Below are 20,476 nucleotides of genomic sequence, written 5' to 3' on the forward strand. Positions count from 1 at the left end.
TTCCACTCCAGCAATCATCTAGCGCTCATCCTTCCACTCCAGCAATCATCTAGCGCTCATCCTTCCACTCCAGCAATCATTCAGCGCTCTTCCTTCCACTCCAGCAATCATCCAGCGCTCTTCCTTCCACTCCAGCAATCATCTAGCGCTCATCCTTCCACTCCAGCAATCATCTAGCGCTCACCCTTCCACCCAGTGCTCATCCTTCCACTCCAGCAATCATCTAGCGCTCACCCTTCCACCCAGTGATCATCCTTCCACTCCAGCAATCATCTAGCGCTCTTCCTTCCACTCTAGCAAGCATCCAGCGCTCCTCCTTCCACTCCAGCAAGCATCCAGCGCTCTTCCTTCCACTCCAGCAAGCATCCAGCGCTCCTCCTTCCACTCCAGCAAGCATCCAGCGCTCACCCCTCCAAGCCTCAATGCATACTGGTCTCCCTATTCCAATTCTCCAACAAAGGTCATTTCTCATTAGAAACCCATCAGTGTTTTCACGGCCAACTACCTATAAATCACTCATTCCTATCATGATTTCCCCCCTTACACAGACACTAGGCCTGGCTCTTTTCTCTCTGATTTTATTCAACGCTCAATCCCTTACCAAAAAAACACTAATACTTAATGACCTTCTACTGGACACCAAACCCGACCTCTGTGCAATTACTGAAACATGGCTTAAACAGACGGACACCGCACTAATAAACCAACTTCCTACGGAATTCCATGACTTCTTCTCTATTCCCAGACAGAAAAGAAAGGGTGGGGGTATTCTCCTTGCAGCCAAAAAAGAGCTGAGACTTACTCAATTCCCAATTCATTCTCCCACAAAAATTGAAGCCAGATTTTTCAAATCTGACCAGCTACAAATCATTCTAGTCTACGCCCCTCCGGGACTGCTGGAATCAGATGCCTCCCCCATTCTAGAAATAATAGCTACTAACTTAAATCTTGCGGTTCCAGCCATCATTTTGGGAGACTTCAACTTACATGTTGATGACCCCTCTCCATCTACAAACTGTGAAACTTTCCTAAATGCAATGACCGCCATGGGATTCAAGCAGATAATCAACAACCCTACTCACAGAGCAGGACACACTTTGGATCTCATTTTTGTAAACTCAGGCATCGCGTACTCAGCACCCCCCATATGCAAAATAGTCCCCTGGTCAGACCATGCTTTAATTTCTACCACTTTTTCGCTGGCACAATCTAACATCAAACAAGATCTTCAACCTCAATTTACTTACAGAAACCTATGTTCATCCGATGAACTTCACGAACACCTTGTCCTAGAACTCCCCCACATAGACATCTCCACTCCCAACACGGCTCTCCACTCATGGTCCAACATCACAGAATCGGCAGCTAATAAACTCTGCCCACTGGCAACAAAAAAACCTAAACATAATGCCGCCAGAAGACAACCCTGGTTTAATGACCAACTACAAAAACTCAAGCTTTCACTGAGACAAAAAGAAAATAAATGGCGTAAAGCACCATCACCGACCTCCCTCTCAGCTTACAAACTCGCTCTTCACATTTACAAGAGCGCCACACTAAAAACAAAAAGGGACTACTACGCTCACAAGATACATCACCTCATCTTCGATTCAAAAGCCCTCTTTACTTACGTCTCGAACTTAACTCAACCCAATTCTCCGGACATCCCACTCAACCAAGCGCACGAAAAAGCTGAGGAGCTGGCCATCTTCTTCAGTAACAAAATTTCCAACCTGCAATCTCAACTAAAAACGAATACCCTAGCCCCACCCAGCACATTCCGCCATCACTGCAATGACATTGCTATACAAGCCTTCAAACCCATTGCAATATCAGAGACCAAGTTAGTATTGAAGAGAATGAAACCATCATCCCACCCATTTGACCAGATCCCTCCCAAACTACTGCTGCTAATACCAGATACCATCTCCAAAACCCTAACTGACATTATCAATTGTTCCTTAGCCCAAGGAATTTATCCAGACGACCTGAAAGTTGCTTCTATCAAACCCCTATTAAAAAAACCGAACCTTAATCCTAAAGATCCATCCAACTTCCGCCCAATATCCAACCTTCCTTTTATAGCCAAGGTTACAGAAAAATTAGTCAACACCAGATTATCAGAATACCTCGAAGACAACAACATATTATTCCCCACTCAATACGGCTTCCGAAAATCTTTAAGTACAGAATCACTTCTCATATCTCTGACAGATTACCTCATCATGGGCCTCGATAAAGGTCACGCCTACTTGCTGATACTCCTCGACCTATCGGCGGCCTTTGACACCGTGAATCACTCCCTTCTCCTAAATTAACTAGCGAACATCGGAATTACAGGTTCTGCTCTTGCCTGGTTCAAATCATTCTTGGGAAACAGAGGATATAAAGTCAAAATACATAACAAAGAATCACAGTTTTACCCTTCTTCGCTAGGTGTTCCACAGGGCTCCTCTCTCTCCCCCACGCTCTTTAACATTTACCTCCTACCCCTATGTCAACTATTAACCAATCTTAACCTCAAATACTTTCTATACGCAGATGACATCCAGATTGTCATCCCTATCAAAGAATCCCTTACAAAAACTATCAAAATCTGGGAAAACTGTCTTCAAAATATTGACAACCTCCTCTCCAGCCTAAATCTAATCTTAAATTCCGCTAAAACCGAAGTCCTCATAATTTCCCCTGAAAACAGTAACCTTACCTCAAATCCTCCAACCGGCTTTCAAACTTCACATGTAAGAGACCTAGGAGCCATTATCGACAATCGGCTAAATCTAAAATCTTTTATTAATCAAACCACGAAGGACTGCTTTTATAAATTACACGTCTTAAAAAGAATCAAACCACTTTTCCATTTCCACGATTACAGAACAGTTTTGCAATCAATAATCTTCTCTAAGTTAGATTATTGCAATTCTATTCTATTAGGTCTCCCGTCTTCTCATACTAAACCTCTTCAGATGGTTCAGAACACGGCGGCCAGAATTTTGACAAACACAAGAAGAAGAGACCACATATCTCCGATTCTCAAAGACTTACATTGGCTGCCAGTGCACTATAGAATAGGGGTGTGCATTCGGATTGACCGCATTAGTAAAACGCAACTCATATTTTTTTTTTACTTAAAAAATTGATTCGACATAAACGATCGGATTTCCCACATATCGAACATAGATATGTTCGATATGTGGGAAATCGCGATTGTTGAGCCAAAATAAAAATATAAACCCCCTCACCCTCCTTAATCCCCCCCCCCCCCCCGACTTACCACAACCCCCTGGTGATGGAGCGAGGAGTGAGGACGCCATTTCTGCAATCCTTGGCGAGAAGCATGTGACGTCGGCGGCACGTCGAGTGACGCCGGCGTCACGTGATTCCCGGCAAGTTCGCGCCGGACGGCTCGTTCGGCCCAAAAAGAACTTTTGGCCAGCTTGGGGGGGCCTCCTGACCCCCTCAAGCTGGCCAAAAGTTCTTTTTGGGCCGAACGAGCCGTCCCGCGTGAACTCGCCGGGAATCACGTGACGTCGCGTCTGAGTGACGCGGCGCCACGTGATTCCCGGCGAGTTCGCGCCGGACGGCTCGTTCGGCCCAAAAAGAACTTTTGGCCAGCTTGGGGGGGTCAGGAGGCCCCCCCCAAGCTGGCCAAAAGTTCTTTTTGGGCCGAACGAGCCGTCCGGCGCGAACGAGCCGGGAATCACGTGACGCCGCGTCACTCGACGTGCCACCGACGTCACATGCTTCTCGCCAAGGATTGCAGAAATGACGTCCTCACTCCTCGCTCAATCACCAGGGAGTTGTGGTAAGTCTGGGGGGGGGGATTAAGGAGGGTGAGGGGGTTTAAATTTTTTTTTTGCACATATGTACATATACCCAACTCATTGGATTTTTTTTATGTCCATATTGGCCGCAAGTGGGACCCCCTTTCGGACATAAAAAATATGAACATAAAATTTTGCTCTGCACATCCCTACTATAGAATCTTATATAAATCCATTACTACCATCTACAAAGCATTCCATCAACTCTCTCCGCTTAACCTCCAAATCCCATTTAAAAAACATACCTCCATCAGACCTATCAGAGAGTCCTACAGAGACTCATTACAGGTGCCTCCTGCAAAAACCTTTAACCATAGGACTCTCAGAGACAGGGCTTTCTCTACAGCAGGACCTACCTTGTGGAATTCTATCCCACCAGAACTGAGACAGGAACCTTGCCTCCCCACTTTCAGAAAAAGACTTAAAACCTGGCTATTCTTGAAAGCCTTTCCAGACACCAACTGAACCCACTCTCAACTCAAGCAACTAAGAACTCCCGTCAGGGTAATCAACAACCTTTGACAACTCAATAATGTTCTCTCTTTTTTTTTTTTTTTTTTAATGAGGCAGGTTTTATTTACCTTGGTTTTATTTACCTTGGTCATTCTTTTGTTATCTCAGTGTTAATCTCTCTTTTGCCTTCTCTTCATTCAAAGTTGCATTTTATCCCTGTTTTATTGTAACTGCTACCTTATTCTTCTATCACATGTTAATGTTTTTAAGTTATTAAGTATTTATTCTGTTGTCACACCTTGTTATTTGTAAACCGGCATGATGCGACTCCCATCGCGAATGCCGGTATATAAGAAATTTAAATAAATAAAATAAATAAATAATACTCTTTATGCTAGCTTTCAAGGAATATTTTTAATCTTAAAGATATGTTAACATTGTTGTTGTTTTTCAGACTCGTTGGAGATGTGTTGCTGTGTACAGGGTTCCTTAACTATTGTGGCCCTTTTAATCAGCAGTTTAGGAATCTATTGTTTAAAGACATCTGGGAAAAAGAACTGAGAAGCAAAAGGATTCCCTTCACTGAAAACTTGAACCTAATTTCTATGTTAGTGGATCAACCAACGGTATGAACATTTTTTGCAACACAAAATGTTTTCAATGTTTAAGTTCCTTTAACAAATTTCTCCTAGTGTAACTAGGTACTTCCAGATGATAGCCATCCTCCAGGCTCAGATTTAGTGGATGAGTTTGGTTTAAGAACATAAAATGTGTCATGCTAGGTCAGATTAATGGTCCATCAAACCCAACAACCTATCTTCGATAATAAGAACATAAGAAATTACCATACTGGGTCAGACCAAGTGTCCATCAAGCCCAGCATCCTGTCATCAATAGTGACCAATCCAGGCCACAAGTACATGGCAAGTATCTAAAAACAGAGTATATCCCATGCTACTGATGCTAGTAATAGCAGTGGCTATTTTCTAAGTCAACTTGATTAATAGCAGGTAATAGACTTCTCCTCCAAGAACTGATCCAAACCTTTTTTAAACCCAGCTACACTAACTTCACTAACCACATGCCCTGGCAACAAATTCCAGAGTTTGTGCATTGAATGAAAAATAATTTTCTCCAATTAGTTTTAAATGTGCTACATACTAGGGATGTGAATCGTTTTTGAACGATTGAAATTATCGTCAGATAATTTTAAAATCGTCCTAAATCGTTAGAGTGCACGATACAATACAAATGCCCCGATTTATCGTCAGGGGCATTTGTATTGTATCGTTAAATAGGGCACGGGAATTATTTGGGGGAGGGCGGAAAAACCGGCACACCAAAACAACCCCTAAACCCACCCCGACCCTTTAAAACCAATTCCTTACCCTCCCCCACCCTCCTGAACCCCCCCAAAATGTTAAATTACCTGGTGGTCCAGTGGGGGGGGGGTCCCGACGTGATCTCCCGCTCTCGGGCCATCGGCGCCATTTTGGCAGCCACTAATTAAAATGGCGCCGATGGCCCAATAAAATAAAAAACCCACCCGACCCTTTAAATCGACTCCCCCACCCTCCCGACCCTTTTTTTTTAGGGAGGCCCGCGCCGCTAAAAAAACCCAACCCACCCGACCCTTTAAATCGACCCCACCCTTCCGACCCCCCCAAAACCTTTTAAAATTTACCTGGTGGTCCAGGGGGGCCTCGGGGAGAGATCCAGGGGGGACCCGGGGAGAGGAGAGATCCAGGGGGGCCTCGGGGACAGATTTCCCGTTCCCAGGCATCACCTGTTCTAAAAAAAAAATGGCGCCGATGCCCCTTTGCCCTTACCATGTGACAGGGTATCCGTGCCATTGGCCGGCCCCTGTCACATGGTAGGAGCACTGGATGGTCGGCGCCATCTTTAAAGATGGCGCCGGCCATCTTTACTCATTATCTCTGTAGGGCTAATGAGTAAAGATGGCCGGCGCCATTTTTTTTTTAGAACAGGTGATGCCTGGGAATGGGAAATCTGTCCCCGAGGCCCCCCTGGATCTCTCCTCTCCCCGAGGCCCCCCTCATTAGCCCTATACTATAGGGCTAATGAGTAAAGATGGCCGGCACCATCTTTAAAGATGGCGCCGGCCATCCAGTGCTCCTACCATGTGACAGGGGCCGGCCAATGGCACGGATACCCTGTCACATGGTAAGGGCAAAGGGGCATCGGCACCAGTTTTTTTTTTAGAACAGGTGATGCCTGGGAATGGGAAATCTGTCCCCGAGGCCCCCCTGGATCTCTCCTCTCCCTGAGGTCCCCCTGGATCTCTCCCTGAGGCCCCCTGAGGCCCCCCTGGACCACCAGGTAAATTTTAAAAGGTTTTGGGGGGGTCGGGAGGGTGGGGGTCAATTTAAAGGGTCGGGTGGGTTTGTTTTTTTAGCGATGTGAAATAGGCGATGTGAATTGGAATCGGAAACATTTCCAATTCACATATCTTAACGATCAGATTCCCCCCCCCCCCCCCCCCCAGCCGAATCTGATCATTAAGACGATCTGGCACACGATTCACATCTCTACTACATACTAACTTCATGGACTGCCCCTAGTCCTTCTATTATTCGACAGAGTAAATAACTGATTCACATTTACCCATTCTAGACCTCTCATAATTTTAAAGACTTTTATCATATCCCCTCTCAGCCGTCTCTTCTCCAAGCTGAACAGCCCTAACCTGTTTAGTCTTCCCTCATAGGTGAGTAGCTCCATCCCCTTTATCGTTTTGGTCACCCTTCCCTGTACCTTCTCCACTGCAACTATATTTTTCTTGAGATGTGGCGACCAGAATTGTATACAGTATTCAAGGTATGGTCTCACCATGGACCAATACAGAGGCATTATAACATCCTCTGTTTTATTCATCATTCCCTTTCTAATAATTCTTAACATTCGGTTTGCTTTTTTGACTGCCACAGCACACTGAGCCGACAATTTCAAAGTATTATCCATTATGATGCCTAGATCTCTTTCCTGGGCAGTAGCTACTAATATAGAACCTAACATCGTGTAACTACAGCATGGGTATTTTTCCCTATATGCATCACCTTGCACTTATCCACATTAAATTTCATCTGCCATTTTGATGCCCAGTTTTCCAGTCTCACAAGGTCCTCCTGCAATTTATCACAATCTGCTTGCGATTTAACCAATCTGAATAATTTTTTATCATCTGCAAATTTGATTATCTCATTCGTCGTATTCCTTTCCAGATCATTTATAAATATATTGAAAAGCACAGGTCCTAATACAGATCCTTGAAGCACTCCACTGTATATCCTTTTCCACTGAGAAAATTGTCCATTTAATCATACTCTCTGTTTCCTGTTTTTTAACCAGTTTGTAATCCACGAAAGGGCATTGCCACCTATCCCATGACTTTTTACTTTTCTTAAAGTCTCTTTGTCAAATGCCTTCTGAAAATCCAAATATGCTACATTCACCGATTCACCTATATCTACATGTTTATGAACCCCTTCAAAAAAGTGCAGCAGATTTGTGAGGCAAGACTTGCCTTGGGTAAAGCCAAGCTGACTTTGTTCCATTAAACCATGTCTTTCTAAATGTTCGGTGATTTCGATCTTTAGAACACTTTCTACTAATTTTCCTGGCACTGAAGTCAGGCTAACTGTAACTGATCTGTAGTTTCCCAGATCGCCCCTGAAGTCCTTTTTAAATATTGATGTTACATTAGCCACCTTCCAATGTTCAGGTACAACAGATGATTTTAATGATAGGTTACAAATTTTAACTGATAGATCTGAAATTTCATTTTTGAGTTCCTTCAGAACTCTGGGATGTATACCATCCAGTCTAGGTGATTTACTACTCTTCAGTTTGTCAGTCAGGCCTACCACATCTTCTAGGTTCACCGTGATTTGGTTCAGTTCATCTGAATCATTACCCATGAAAACCTTCTCCGGAACAGGTATCTCCCCAACATCCTCTTTAGTAAACACTGAAGCAAAGAAATCTTTTAATCTTTCCGCGATGACCTTATCTTCTCTAAGTGCCCCTTTAACCCCTCGATCATCTAACGGTCCAACTGACTCCCTCGCAGGCTTTCTGCTTCAGATATATTTTTTAAAGTTTTTACTGTGAGTTTTTGCCTCTATGGCCAACTTCCTTTTAAATTCTCTCTTAGGCTGTGTTATCAATGTCTTACATTTAACTTGCCAGCGCTTATGCTTTATCCTATTTTCTGTTGGATCCTTCTTCCAATTTTTGAATGAAGATCTTTTGACTAAAATAGCCTCTTTTACCTCACCTTTTAATCATGCTATGTGCATGTTATAAAATACATTATCCATGTGCAGATGCACGCCCAATTTTAAAATCGCCTTCGCATGTGCGGACCAGATGACATTTGCGTGCGCAATGGGGGAATTTTGTAAACCAACGCGCGGCAACACGAGTAGGCTTTCCCCAGTTCCCTCCCAGTCCACTCCAATTAAGTAGCGGACTGGAGGGAACTTCTTTATACCTCTACCTAACCTTCCTACCTTTTCTCCTCTCCTCCACAACTCCTAACCCCTACATACCTACCCTATATTTTTTGTTTTCTAACTTACCTGCTCCTTCGGAGCAGAAGTAAGCTATGTGCGCCGGCCGGATGCTGGCGCGTGATTCCCCTGGACAGGGCCTAATGGCTGCTGTCCCGGCCGGCCCCCACCCCATCCCACACTTCTCTGCTCAGACCACACCCCCAGCCCGCCCCTTTTCACTGGCCCAACACTTCTGCGCATATTGAGGGTTACGCACATAGCTGTGCACTTTCTAAAATTCACTCACTGTGTGCATTAAATTCACTCACTGTGTGCATTAAAACTGCGTAACCCCCAGTTTTAATGCACACAGGCCATCGAAAATTTGGGCGCTATTGAATAGTCAATAGATTTACCTGTGTTATGTGCATTTAATGCAGGTAAATGGGCTTTTGAAAATTGCTGTAATAATGTTACATTTACATTTTCCTTTGAAAATTATCCTGACTGGCAATGTTTAAGTTACATGGCTTATTATAAAATTACATTCAGGGAGCCTAACTTTCAAATCTATTTGTGGTACTGCATTTGTGCTTGTAAATAGATGTACAGAGATATAGCCTGATATTTTATAAACTCTGCACCAGGAACTGTTTATAAAATACTGCATAGTTCTACTCTGAGAGTGCATGAAAATATTTCCAATTCAAGAAAGTGCTTATTTTCGCTAACTATTTTATAAACGTGCATATATAATTTAGGCACAAAATAAATATAACATGTACGAGTATGAAATCTGATTTAAATGCAGAAACAGGTATTTTATAAAGTATGTGTGTAGTACACTGTGCTGACAATAGTTGTGCGTGTCCTTGGAATCACCAGTTCATCAATACCTCCACCAGTTCACTTAGACCCTCTATCTAGCACTTCTCCCTGAACCCTTCCGAGTTCACCGATTCAAAAACTGCATACAACAGACAAGTCCAATTTCCATTGCGATAGTCAGTTAGCAGGTGTAAAAGTGTTTGAAGCTATTTGGTATTGTATGTGTGTATAGACTTCAGAACCCTGTCCTAGAATTCCCCTGTACTGCTCCTTTCTTTCCCCGTTAACATTTACATGTGATATTGCAAGTACGTGCAAGCTCACTAACTTTATAAAATATCATATATGCACTTATATGCTATTTTTACATACGCAATCCCCACATAGTGTTTGAAAATGTTCTCCTTAATGAATAAGGTATAGGGTTTTTTTGTCCACCCTTTGAATCTAATTAATTTTGAGTTATTCTTTCAATTCTGTAGATAAGTGAATGGAACCTTCAAGGATTGCCAGGAGATGACCTTTCCATTCAAAATGGTATAATTGTTACCAAGGCAACCAGATATCCACTCCTGATAGATCCACAAATTCAAGGCAAAGCATGGATTAAAAATAAAGAGAAAGAGAATGAAATGCAGGTAGGAAGAATGCATAGCATCTGCACTGCTTTCCAGCTGAATCTTTTGTGATCACATTGGAGCAGAGGAATCGAGAACGATTGATAGTTTAAAAAGAAAAAGCAATGTCTTGTCCAGAAATTAGATATAGTTAGAAATCTACACAGATTCCTTCATTATATTAATAATTTTAATAACCTATGTTCATATAAAGTCTATAAACTTCACTCAATTAATTTCAGTGATTTAATTAAATAATCATTTATTATACAAGGCCTCTCTCTCAAGTAAGGAATTATTATGGTCAGCAAATTCTTAATTTGAATTCAAAACTAACATATGTGAAGAGTAAAAATTCTCTTCCTTTTGCCAGCAGTTTATATGATGTTACTTGCATAAAGCATCCTTCCATGATACAATATGTAAGGAAGTAGTTCCTTACAAAAAGGGTGTTGGATGCATAAAACAGGCTCCTAGTGCAGGCAGTTGAGTCAAGGACAGTATCTGAATTCAAGAAAAACATGGGATAAGCACAGGGATCTGTGAGGGAGTGGTAGGGCTTCTAGAGCTAAGTGGTTTTGTAGTTGTGCCATCAAGATGGGACGTATGGTCTTTTCCTGCCATGATGTTTCCATGTAATGTGGTAAATTTGACAAACAAAAAATTATTGGGTATAAAAGTATGACTCTGGCCATAGACATATGTCCCTGTTTCAGACTGCAGGTATTCATAGAAACAGAAATGATGGCAGAAAAGGAATGAATGGTCCATGCAGTTTGCCCAGCAAGCTTAAGGTAGTAACTGCCACTCTCTGCAGTTATCTCGAAACCTTATAAAACCCATAAAAATTCAGCTAGTAACATTTTTTACTGGGTGATGAGCTTTCTTAAAAATGCAGACAGTGTTGCTTGATGTACTTTGCTTATGTACTTGCTGTAGATTACTGATTAGTTAAAGGCAAATTAAAGGTGCATATTAGTACCCCAAACCGTAGAAGTCAGAGCACTCATGGTTGTTGTCTGAATCCAATTCCCCTTTTTCCTCTGCTGTTGAAGCAGGGAGCAATGTTTCAGTTGCATTTAAAACATCAAGTAATCTCCATGCATTCTGATAAGGTAATTAGTGACTGTAGAAGTCAGGGCCATGTAATGAGGAGTGCATTTGCCTTCTCTTAGCCTACATTGCATCAGTAATGAGACCAATGCCAAATGCCGACAGTCGACAGTCTTCCTGTTCCAAAACCGCCAGAGGTGTGGATGCTTGATGATGAGGATGAGGGGGTAGGTGATGATGGCGAGCCATCACAGATGGAAGCTGCAGCTGATCCTGACTTTGTGCCATCAACATCCAGCGATCCTCATTTAATATCAGTCAGAGCTGAATGATCTGGTCAGAGATTTGGCTTTATCGAAGTCAGGCAGAGCTACTTGGGTCAAGGCTGGAATCTTTTGTCATCTGATACGAAAATTTCAGTATTTCACAGCTGTCATGAAGATTTGACAAAATATTTCAACCAAGTAGACAGTCTGATATTTTGCTGTGATATCAATGGATTGTTTTGTGCTCTCAGATGTGACCATGACCCAACAGAATGGTGATTATTTATTGATTCATCAATCTTAAGTTTGAAGGCTATTTTGCGGCACAATGGCAGTATCTACCCATCAATACCTATTGGACATGCCATTCATATGAAAGAAACATATGAGAAATTGCAGCTACTGCTGAACCACATTGAGTACTCGAGGTACAACTGGAATTTGTGTGGTGATTTCAAGATAGTTACAATTCTACTGGGTCTGCAGCTTGGTTACACCAAGTATTGTTGCTTCCTTTGTGAGTGGGCCAGTCAAGCAAGAGATTTGCATTACGTCAGAAAAGTCTGGCCTCTCCACAAGAAGTTGGTTGCAAGGCAGAAGAATGTTGTGCATGACCCATTGGTGGATCCAAGTAAGATATTTCTTCCACTTTTACACATCAACCTTGGGCTGATGAAAATCTTCATTGAGGCAATAAACAAGCAGAGTAAAGCCTTTGATTATTTGTGGAAATGTTTCCATGCATAAGTGACACTAATATAAAAGAAGGTGTTTTCGTTGGCCCACAAATCCAAGCTGTGATGAAGGACAGCCACTTTGATGTTCTTTTGCAAGGTACAGAATGTGTTGCATGGACAGCCTTCAAGAATGTTGTTTGTAAGCTTCTAGGCAACTATAAGGTAGCAGACATGTCAAACAGGTTGAAAATCTGCTTCAGACATACAAATTGATGAAGTGTAACATGTCAATGAAGATACATTTTCTTCATTCCCACTTGGACTTCTTCCCAGACAAACTTGGCGCTGTGAGTGACGAACATGGTGAAAGGTTTCATCAAGACATTGTCAAAATGGAGAAACGGTATCAAGGCAATTGGAACCCCTCCATGCTGGGTGACTATTGTTGGACTCTCATCAGAGAAGCGTCGGACAGTGATTGCAAATGAAAATCTGCGGCAAAATATTTTTAGTTTTGTTTTTTGGTGCCAACATTGCCATTATAGCTTATGCTGCTACAGACACGTAACAATGCTTAATGTATATCACACTTTTCTGGCAAACAGTACGTGATACAGACATAATAAATGAATATTTGTGTTCAGCTTGTTAAAATCTACTTGTTTCACTGAAGGTTGTGGAAGAAACAAAATGCTCCCAGAAATTTGTTTACCAGTGTATTCAGACATAGCCAACTAACCCCCTTATTTATCAAAATGTGTTAAGGTATGAGAGAGAGAGAGAGAGAGCGAGAGAGAGAGAGAGAGAGAGAGAGAGAGAGAGAGAGACTAGCCATAATGCCATCACACTAGATAGGTATTTATATTTCTATGGGAGGCCCACCTAGTAACTCAAGGTGAGGTTCAGGTATTAGTGTAGGGGTTAGGGGCCATTTTGACATTCAATGTGAGACGTACGAACAGAACAGTGCTCTCTTGTGAACATTTGATGACCCTCGGAGTGAGGAAACTCACCTAAAGATGAGATTTGTGCAATGTTCTTTCAACCTAGCTTGATGTTACCCAGGTAGAGAGTCCTCGGATGCTAGAAGCCAAGAGCTGAGAAACTGATTGTTGTCTTGCCCTCTCCAAGAATTCAGCCTCTTTACTGGTGATTAAACTTCAATGATCTCTAGGAATCCATGGGAAGAAAAAGTAACAGAATATAAAAGCAAACAAAGTTAGGAAATAGACAGTTTTGTACTTATTTAACAAATAATGTAACAAAAAAAAATATCACTATATATAAATCATTAAAGGATCATGAGGTCGATATTCACAGACACTTAGTTGGATAACTAGGGAATTATTCGGCTAAATGCAAACTTTTGAATACTTTGAGCACTTAACCTGCTAAACTTTAGCTTCCTGGATATCTCATTATCCAGCTAAAATGTAACCAGATAATGATGGGGCATTCTGGAAGTCCATGTCTGGGAGGAGTTAAGTTAGCTGGCTAAGTTAGCTGACTAAATTACATCCAAAGTTAGCTGGATAAATGTTTTCAGCTAAATTTGCAATTCAGCCAGTGAATGAATATGGACCTTCGTAAAACATTGTGGTCCATATTCGAATGCTATCCAGCTGAAAAAGTTAGATGGATAAACTTATCTGGCTAACTTGGCCAAGATATTCAGTGGCACAGCCACACTGCTGAATAAATGTGGCTGTCTTATATGTAACCCCTGGGCAGGATGGATCCTTTTACTTGCACCCAGGGGCACATAGGAAAGAGAGATGGACCCTTTCTGGTTTCTCCACAGATAGCAATTACAGTTTGTGAGTTCCAAGGCTCCCAATGTCGGAGGAGGGGAATTATAGTTCCAAGGCCATTTTGCAAAAGTTCCAATACAAGCTCTCTCTGTCCTTGCAAACAGTATTAACAATTATCACAGTCTTTTCTGCCACAAAACACACTGAGAAGCAGAGTGGTTTCCAACTTCTTTTACTGATAGCTCATTAGATGATAGAAGAATAAATACAGCTTCATTTCTTGTTAAAAATAAAGTCAATAAATAATAATACAGTAGATGGATTAATAAACTTGTGACCTCATTATCATAGCAAAGACTATGAATTCCTTTGGAAGAATACTTCTTAACACTTGATTTCCTTCTCTCCCCAGTTACTCCAGTTGCTCAGATTTCTCTAGTTATTCAGATTGAAGATAGTTCAATCCCCTTTCCATGTCTCAATTTTCTCGTCTTCTCTCCCCCCACTGTGGAGTGGTCAGAATTAAGTACCAATATTTTATCAGAACATAGTCCCAGTTTTCATACATTTCCTGAAGTCTTCTTATCCACTTGAACTCTCCTCATGCAGTGCCAGAAGGGCACTCTCCTTTCAAGCATCTCTCACTTGAGTCAGCAGCACACACAGTTCTTAGAAAAGTACCTTCAACTCCTATTTTCTACAATGGGCAGAACTCCATCTTAGAATGATTTCTCCAACCTTTAGGTTCCTTCAGAGTGAAAGACATCTCTTTCCAATATAATTGGTAGCTGAGTCCCTGGTATCAAGGGCACTCAGCTCCAGGTAGAATAAAAATAGTCTCTTACAAAAAGAGGAAAAATATAACAGAGACAGGAAGGGTGGAAAAACTTCCTTGCCTCAAACAGAGGAGATAATACAAAAAGGCAACTAATATAAAACTGAAACTCCTCTGCATTAGGTTACTATCAAGACAATCCTCTGAAGGAAAGAGAGTGCATTGCAGATCTTTCCTACCCTGTGATCCAACCTTGAACACAGGGATGCCCCAATCCACTACAACAAGGGGGACCAGACTTTGACAGGGAATTTTCCAAAATGGATTAAAAGAGTAAAATGAAGCAGAATCAGATCAGGTGGGAGGCTGACCCCAGAAGGGAAAATTCCCAAATCCTTTCCAATAAATAAAGGTAAAATTGTACAGGAAAAAAGGCAAAGGGCTCCCATCTGCATGAAAGTCCAACTTGAAATCTATAACCTGTCTGAAAAGAAGCTGAACTAAAAATCCTTAGCAGGAGATAGAGGACTCCTATTGCAGGAAAATCCAACTAAAAATCCATGAGAATTTGTTGTGCTGCGATGGATGAGAGCACCAGGGGGCGCTGTCCAGCATGGAAAGAAATGTGTGCCCTTGCGGTGAAACATCCTTACCTGAGCCTTGACTGAGCCTGCACACTTTCTTGAGACCACCAAAGCAATGGTGGTCTCTGAATGGTCCTCTGACCATTCCAAGCCCTTTCAGACTGCCACTAGGGAGCAGCGGGAAGCAGTAGGTCAGACAGAGGACTAGGCAGACGAGGACAAGACACAGGACGAGGATTTAGATGATGACTCAAGGCAGGCAAAGACTCAGACATTGGAGTAGATGTCACCAATGCCATCCAGGACAGTGGTGGCATCTTCCTCAGTGCTGGAAAATGACCAGGCCAAGCACCGTGGTAATCATTGTCACCAGCACGGTAACCATCAGTCACTGACGCCATCCACGACATCGGTGGCATCTTCCTCGGTGCTGGAGAATGACCGGACCAAGCACCAAGGGAAACATTGTCATTGCCATGGTAACCGTCCATCACCAACGCCATCATGGACATCGGTGGCAGCTTCCTTGGAGCTGGAGAATGACTGGGCTGAACACCGAGGGAAACATCGTCACCAGCACCAACAGGGTTCCACATTCAGTGCCGGCACTGGTACCACATCGGCTTCAATATCCATCGAGCCAGTTGCAAACTGGGCCTGGGTACAAGAGTCTCCATGCTCTACTGCACCCAAGGCACCGAGGCGTTCCCCACTGACACCGGTGTCAGGTACTGAGCCACCACAGATCCCTGTGGAAGTGCCAGTAATGCCTAGCCTGCCTCCCCCTGTAGCTGCATTACCTATACCAACTTCCGGGGAGGAGCTGAACGTCATCGTCCACCAGGCTGTCCTCGATGCCTTCCGGAGTCTACAACCTCAATCGATGCCGGCCCCCATACTGGCACCACACCGGAGCCATCGATATTTGCACCATTGCAACACCGCCTCGCTGCCCTCATCGGTACCCTACCAATGACAGCCTAAGTCATCAACATTGACTCGTTCGTCTGAGCCTCCATGGGCCCCTATACCTATCCCAGGATCCTCGAGAGGCAATGGGGACTCTAATACCACTTTGGCACTGATCCCATTGAGACCTAAATCAACCTCCTCTCGGAGCCTTCTTGTTATGGATCTGATGCTGGATGAGCGGAGGCATCAGATAGGAGTTAGCAATCTGTTAAGGATCTGCTAGGGAGTTAGCAATATCTTATGCTTCGACTCCTGAGAGGAGAGGAGTTAGCATTCTTGTTATGTGCGAGCTCCTCTGGAGGGAGGAGCTAGCACTCTGTTATGGTTAAACTCCTATGAAGGGGAGGAGTTAGCAATCTTGTTAGGAAAGCTCTGTGTTAGAGCTTGGAGTAGCAATCTGTTGTGTACTAGCTCCAGAAGGAGATGGAGTTAGCAAGCTGTTATGAATCTGTTGCTGAAGACTCCTGGTAGGAAAGGAGTAGCCACCTGTTACCAGTGGAGTGCTTGGAGAAGACACTCAGCTGTAGAGGAATGTAGATAGGTGAATCCTTGGGCCGATGGCAGATGACCGCGCCACCAGGAGGATATCCTGATAGGGACCACCGGCTAGGCTTGAGTATGGAGACAGAAACAGAATTCTTTTATTAGACAAGTAGTAGAACCACCAGAGGTGGCAGTAGTGAGCTGCTATGCCCGACAGGGCTGAAGTCCCTCAGGTACTGGAACCACAATCCCAGGGTAGCTGAGCTGTAGAGAAACTATAGATAGTGAGTAGACAGGTATACTGTGTTCATAGCGAGAACTGGATGACAGATCTCACATAAGGTCTTTAGAAAGCTCAGTAGCTGGAAAGGGTTAGGCCCTCGAGGAGCGAGTACCTGGTTCCAGGGAAAGCTCTGAGAGAACAATGGTAACTCACAGTTGTCTGTATCTGTGATAGCTTCCAGGCAGTAGAGAATCTTCAGAGTGTTCAGGAACATGGGCCCTCGAGGAGCGAGTACTGGTTCCTATCGGCAATCTGAAATAGAGAAAAGAGAGCGAGGCCCCTGAGGAGAAGGTTCCCCTGGTAAGTCCGAGGAGGCAGAGTAGCTTAGGTAGCGAAACCCTTTGCTAACTCGATCCGTTAGCAATTTCTGAGATCTTTTATATTGGAAGCGGAAGACATCAGTTCAGGGGGACACCCCCGAGGTTCGCACCCTTGCTGGTACATCATGCGGAGCGTGCGCACATCCTATGTCATTTATTTATTTATTTATTTATTAACTTTTATTTACCGACATTCGTGCAGCACATCATGCCGGTTTACAAAGAACTCAGGTGGGTGATACAATAAAACAATAAAACAAAAACAATGTACAAAGAATAAAATAAAAGTAAAACCATAACGATGTAACCTTGGAACAAAATACTATTCCTTACAATAAGGACACATTAACCGATCATGATCAAAAAATAAATTAAGCCGTAGGGGGAATGTAGTTTCTTCTAGGGTATCAATGGGTGGTGCGGGGGGAAGCGGGGGAAACATGGGAAGGGGTGGGGGAAATTCGGACAGAGGGGGCTGGGGAGAGATTAGATTTGGTTTGTGTCGGGATAGGCCTGTCGGAAAAGCCATGTTTTGACTCCTTTCTTGAAAGTTTGCAGGGATGTCTCTTGGCGTAGGAGGGTGGGGAGGGAGTTCCAGAGGGTGGGGGCAGCGACTGAGAAGGCTCTCTCTCTGGTGTGAGTAGAATGTGCTGCCTTTAGGGACGGGGTGTGTAGGGTACCTGCATGGGTTGTTCTTGTGGGTCGGTCGGATGAACGGTAACGAGGCATTTCGTCGAGCCAGGTATGATTATGTTTGTGTAGAGAATTGTGAAGGATGGTGAGGGTTTTGTATTGTGAGCGGAAGGAAATGGGTAACCAATGTAGGTCTTTTAGTACGGGGGTGATGTGTTCCCCTTTTTGTGTGCCTGTTATGATTCTGGCCATGGAGTTTTGTAGAATTTGGAGGGGTTTGATGGTGGTGGCGGGGAGTCCTAGTAATAGGGAATTGCAATAGTCTAGTTTTGTGAGCATTGTGGTCTGTACGACTGTGCGGAAATCGTGGGTGTGGAGGAGGGGTTTGAGTTTTTTTATGATGTTGAGTTTATAGAAACCCCCCCTTTAGTAGATTTTTGATGTGGGGTTTGAAACTTAGGTGTTGGTCTATGTAGACGCCCAGATCTCTTACAAACCGGGAGTTGCAGTGGGCAAACAAACTCTCTCCAACTGGCTAGTAGACTGTATCTAATTCTGCTATGAGAAAGCAGGCCTTCCTCTCCAGGGATGAGTGAAGGCAGCACATTTTGTAAGGGCCATGGCAATGTCGGTAGCCCACTATCATTCAGTACCAATTGCCGACATCTGCTAGGCTGTGAAATGGAGCTTTCTTCACACATTCGCAGCCCACTACTGCTTAGATAAGGAAGGCCGTCAAGACTCTGCCTTTGGACAATCTGTCTTGAAAAATGTTTTTCCATTATAATGCCCAACTCCTTCCACAACCATCTGCTGTGATTTCAGGCTGCCTCATCATTGCCAATAGCACCCCAATTATTGTGCCTGTCACATGAGTTGTCTTCTGTTGGCCTGTTGCTAATCACCCATATGTGAGGACTACCATCCTGCTTGTCCTGGGAGAAAGCAGAGTTGCTTACCTGTAACAGGTGTTCTCCCAGACAGCAGGATATAGTCCTCAAGAAACCCACCTGCCACTCCGCGGAGTTGGGACTGCTTACATTTTGTTATTTTATTTTTCGCTCGCACTTCTTTGATACAAACGAGACTGAAGGGAGACCCTGTGGACACAGGGATCATGGCATGCTGGGCATGCTCAGTGTGCCAGTCAAAGTTTTTAGAAACTTTGACAAAAGTTTCCATAATAGGGCTCTACCTAATGACGTCACCCATATGTGAGGACTACATCCTGCTGTCCTGGGAGAACACCTGTTACAGGTAAGCAACTCTGCTTTCCATGTCTTCATCTTGAACCTTTGTCTTCCTGGTCAGTCCTCCTCATCCACCTTTCAGTGTTCTTCCTTGTTCTTGTGACTCTTCATCCTTTATTGTTCCTTCTCCTCGGTTTGGACTTCTGGCTTCTGATCCCGGCTTGGACTTGACACTGTTTGACCTCCACCTGCCTCCAACCTCTGCCTGCTTATCGTTGTTGTCTGATCTCCACCTGGCCTGACCCTCTGCCTGGACTTCGACCTTGAGAGTACTCTGCCAACCTCTGACCACAGACTGAACCTGACTCTGTTTCTGACTGCCCAGACCGCTGCTTGACCTGACTGCCTTCTCTTACGGTGCTAACCTGCATCATCTTCTATGCAATGGATCTTCACCTCCACAGAGGCCCATGCCGAAGTCCAGCTGGCCATGGCACCCGAGGGCTCAACTTAAGAGGAACGAGGGCTGGTATTAATGAAGCTCCTGTTGGGCCTCTGCTTCAGCCAACAGTGAGGGACCTGCAGGGCTCCTCTTTGCAGGTTGTGCCAACTCCCCCTCGGCCTAAGGGTCTACTTCCGCAACAATTTAATCTGCCCTATCTCCTATAAGGTTCCACCTTCAATTACCACTTCTACAATGTTTATTTCATCTTCCTCTTGAAAAGAAAACCACCTTGAAACCACCTTTGTTTTATTTCCTTATTTAATCCTTTAAAGCACTTGATGTAATCCACACTATTGTTATCAATAACTTTCCACTCCTTAAGTCTCACATTTAAGGATTTATTAAACTTGGAACAGTTGCAATGTTTCCTTCAGTCACAGGGTTTCCCCAAACAATATACATATGTTGCCTTTTGAACATCTCAAAGCATTCAGTAGCTATTGCTTAATTGCTACAATGGTGCTAGTTCCCTGTGGTTTCCCTGTAACCTTCTTCACTTCCAACAATCAATAAGACAAGAGCAAGGCTTCAAACTAAACTATTTGCCTTCAGCCTACTTTGGGGAAAAAGGAACAGCTGAAAAGTACGGGCAAGTCTTTAGTGCTCTCTGCAGATTGAATGCACAAGCTTTCACACTGCAGCTTCTCCAGCAGCGCATCTCTGGAGGAAATAAATTACTGGCTTTCCTTGTCTCTGACTATCACACCTGATCCTTTTAAGCTTCAAACAGCCATACTAGTATTTACCA

At 43.6% G+C, this 20,476-nt stretch overlaps 1 protein-coding gene across 1 annotated transcript in view; it reads left to right on the forward strand.

Moving 5' to 3' along the window:
* Nucleotides 1-20,476, forward strand: part of DNAH8 (dynein axonemal heavy chain 8) — a 1,926,251-nt gene that overhangs the window by 1,564,599 nt on the left and 341,176 nt on the right. Inside the window, 2 exon segments of the mRNA XM_029592920.1 lie at nt 4,732-4,903; nt 10,102-10,257. Coding sequence (XP_029448780.1) covers nt 4,732-4,903; nt 10,102-10,257 — 328 coding nt within the window.

Source organism: Rhinatrema bivittatum, chromosome 3 (genome assembly GCF_901001135.1).
Source record: "Rhinatrema bivittatum chromosome 3, aRhiBiv1.1, whole genome shotgun sequence".
In the NCBI taxonomy this organism is placed as follows: domain Eukaryota; kingdom Metazoa; phylum Chordata; class Amphibia; order Gymnophiona; family Rhinatrematidae; genus Rhinatrema; species Rhinatrema bivittatum.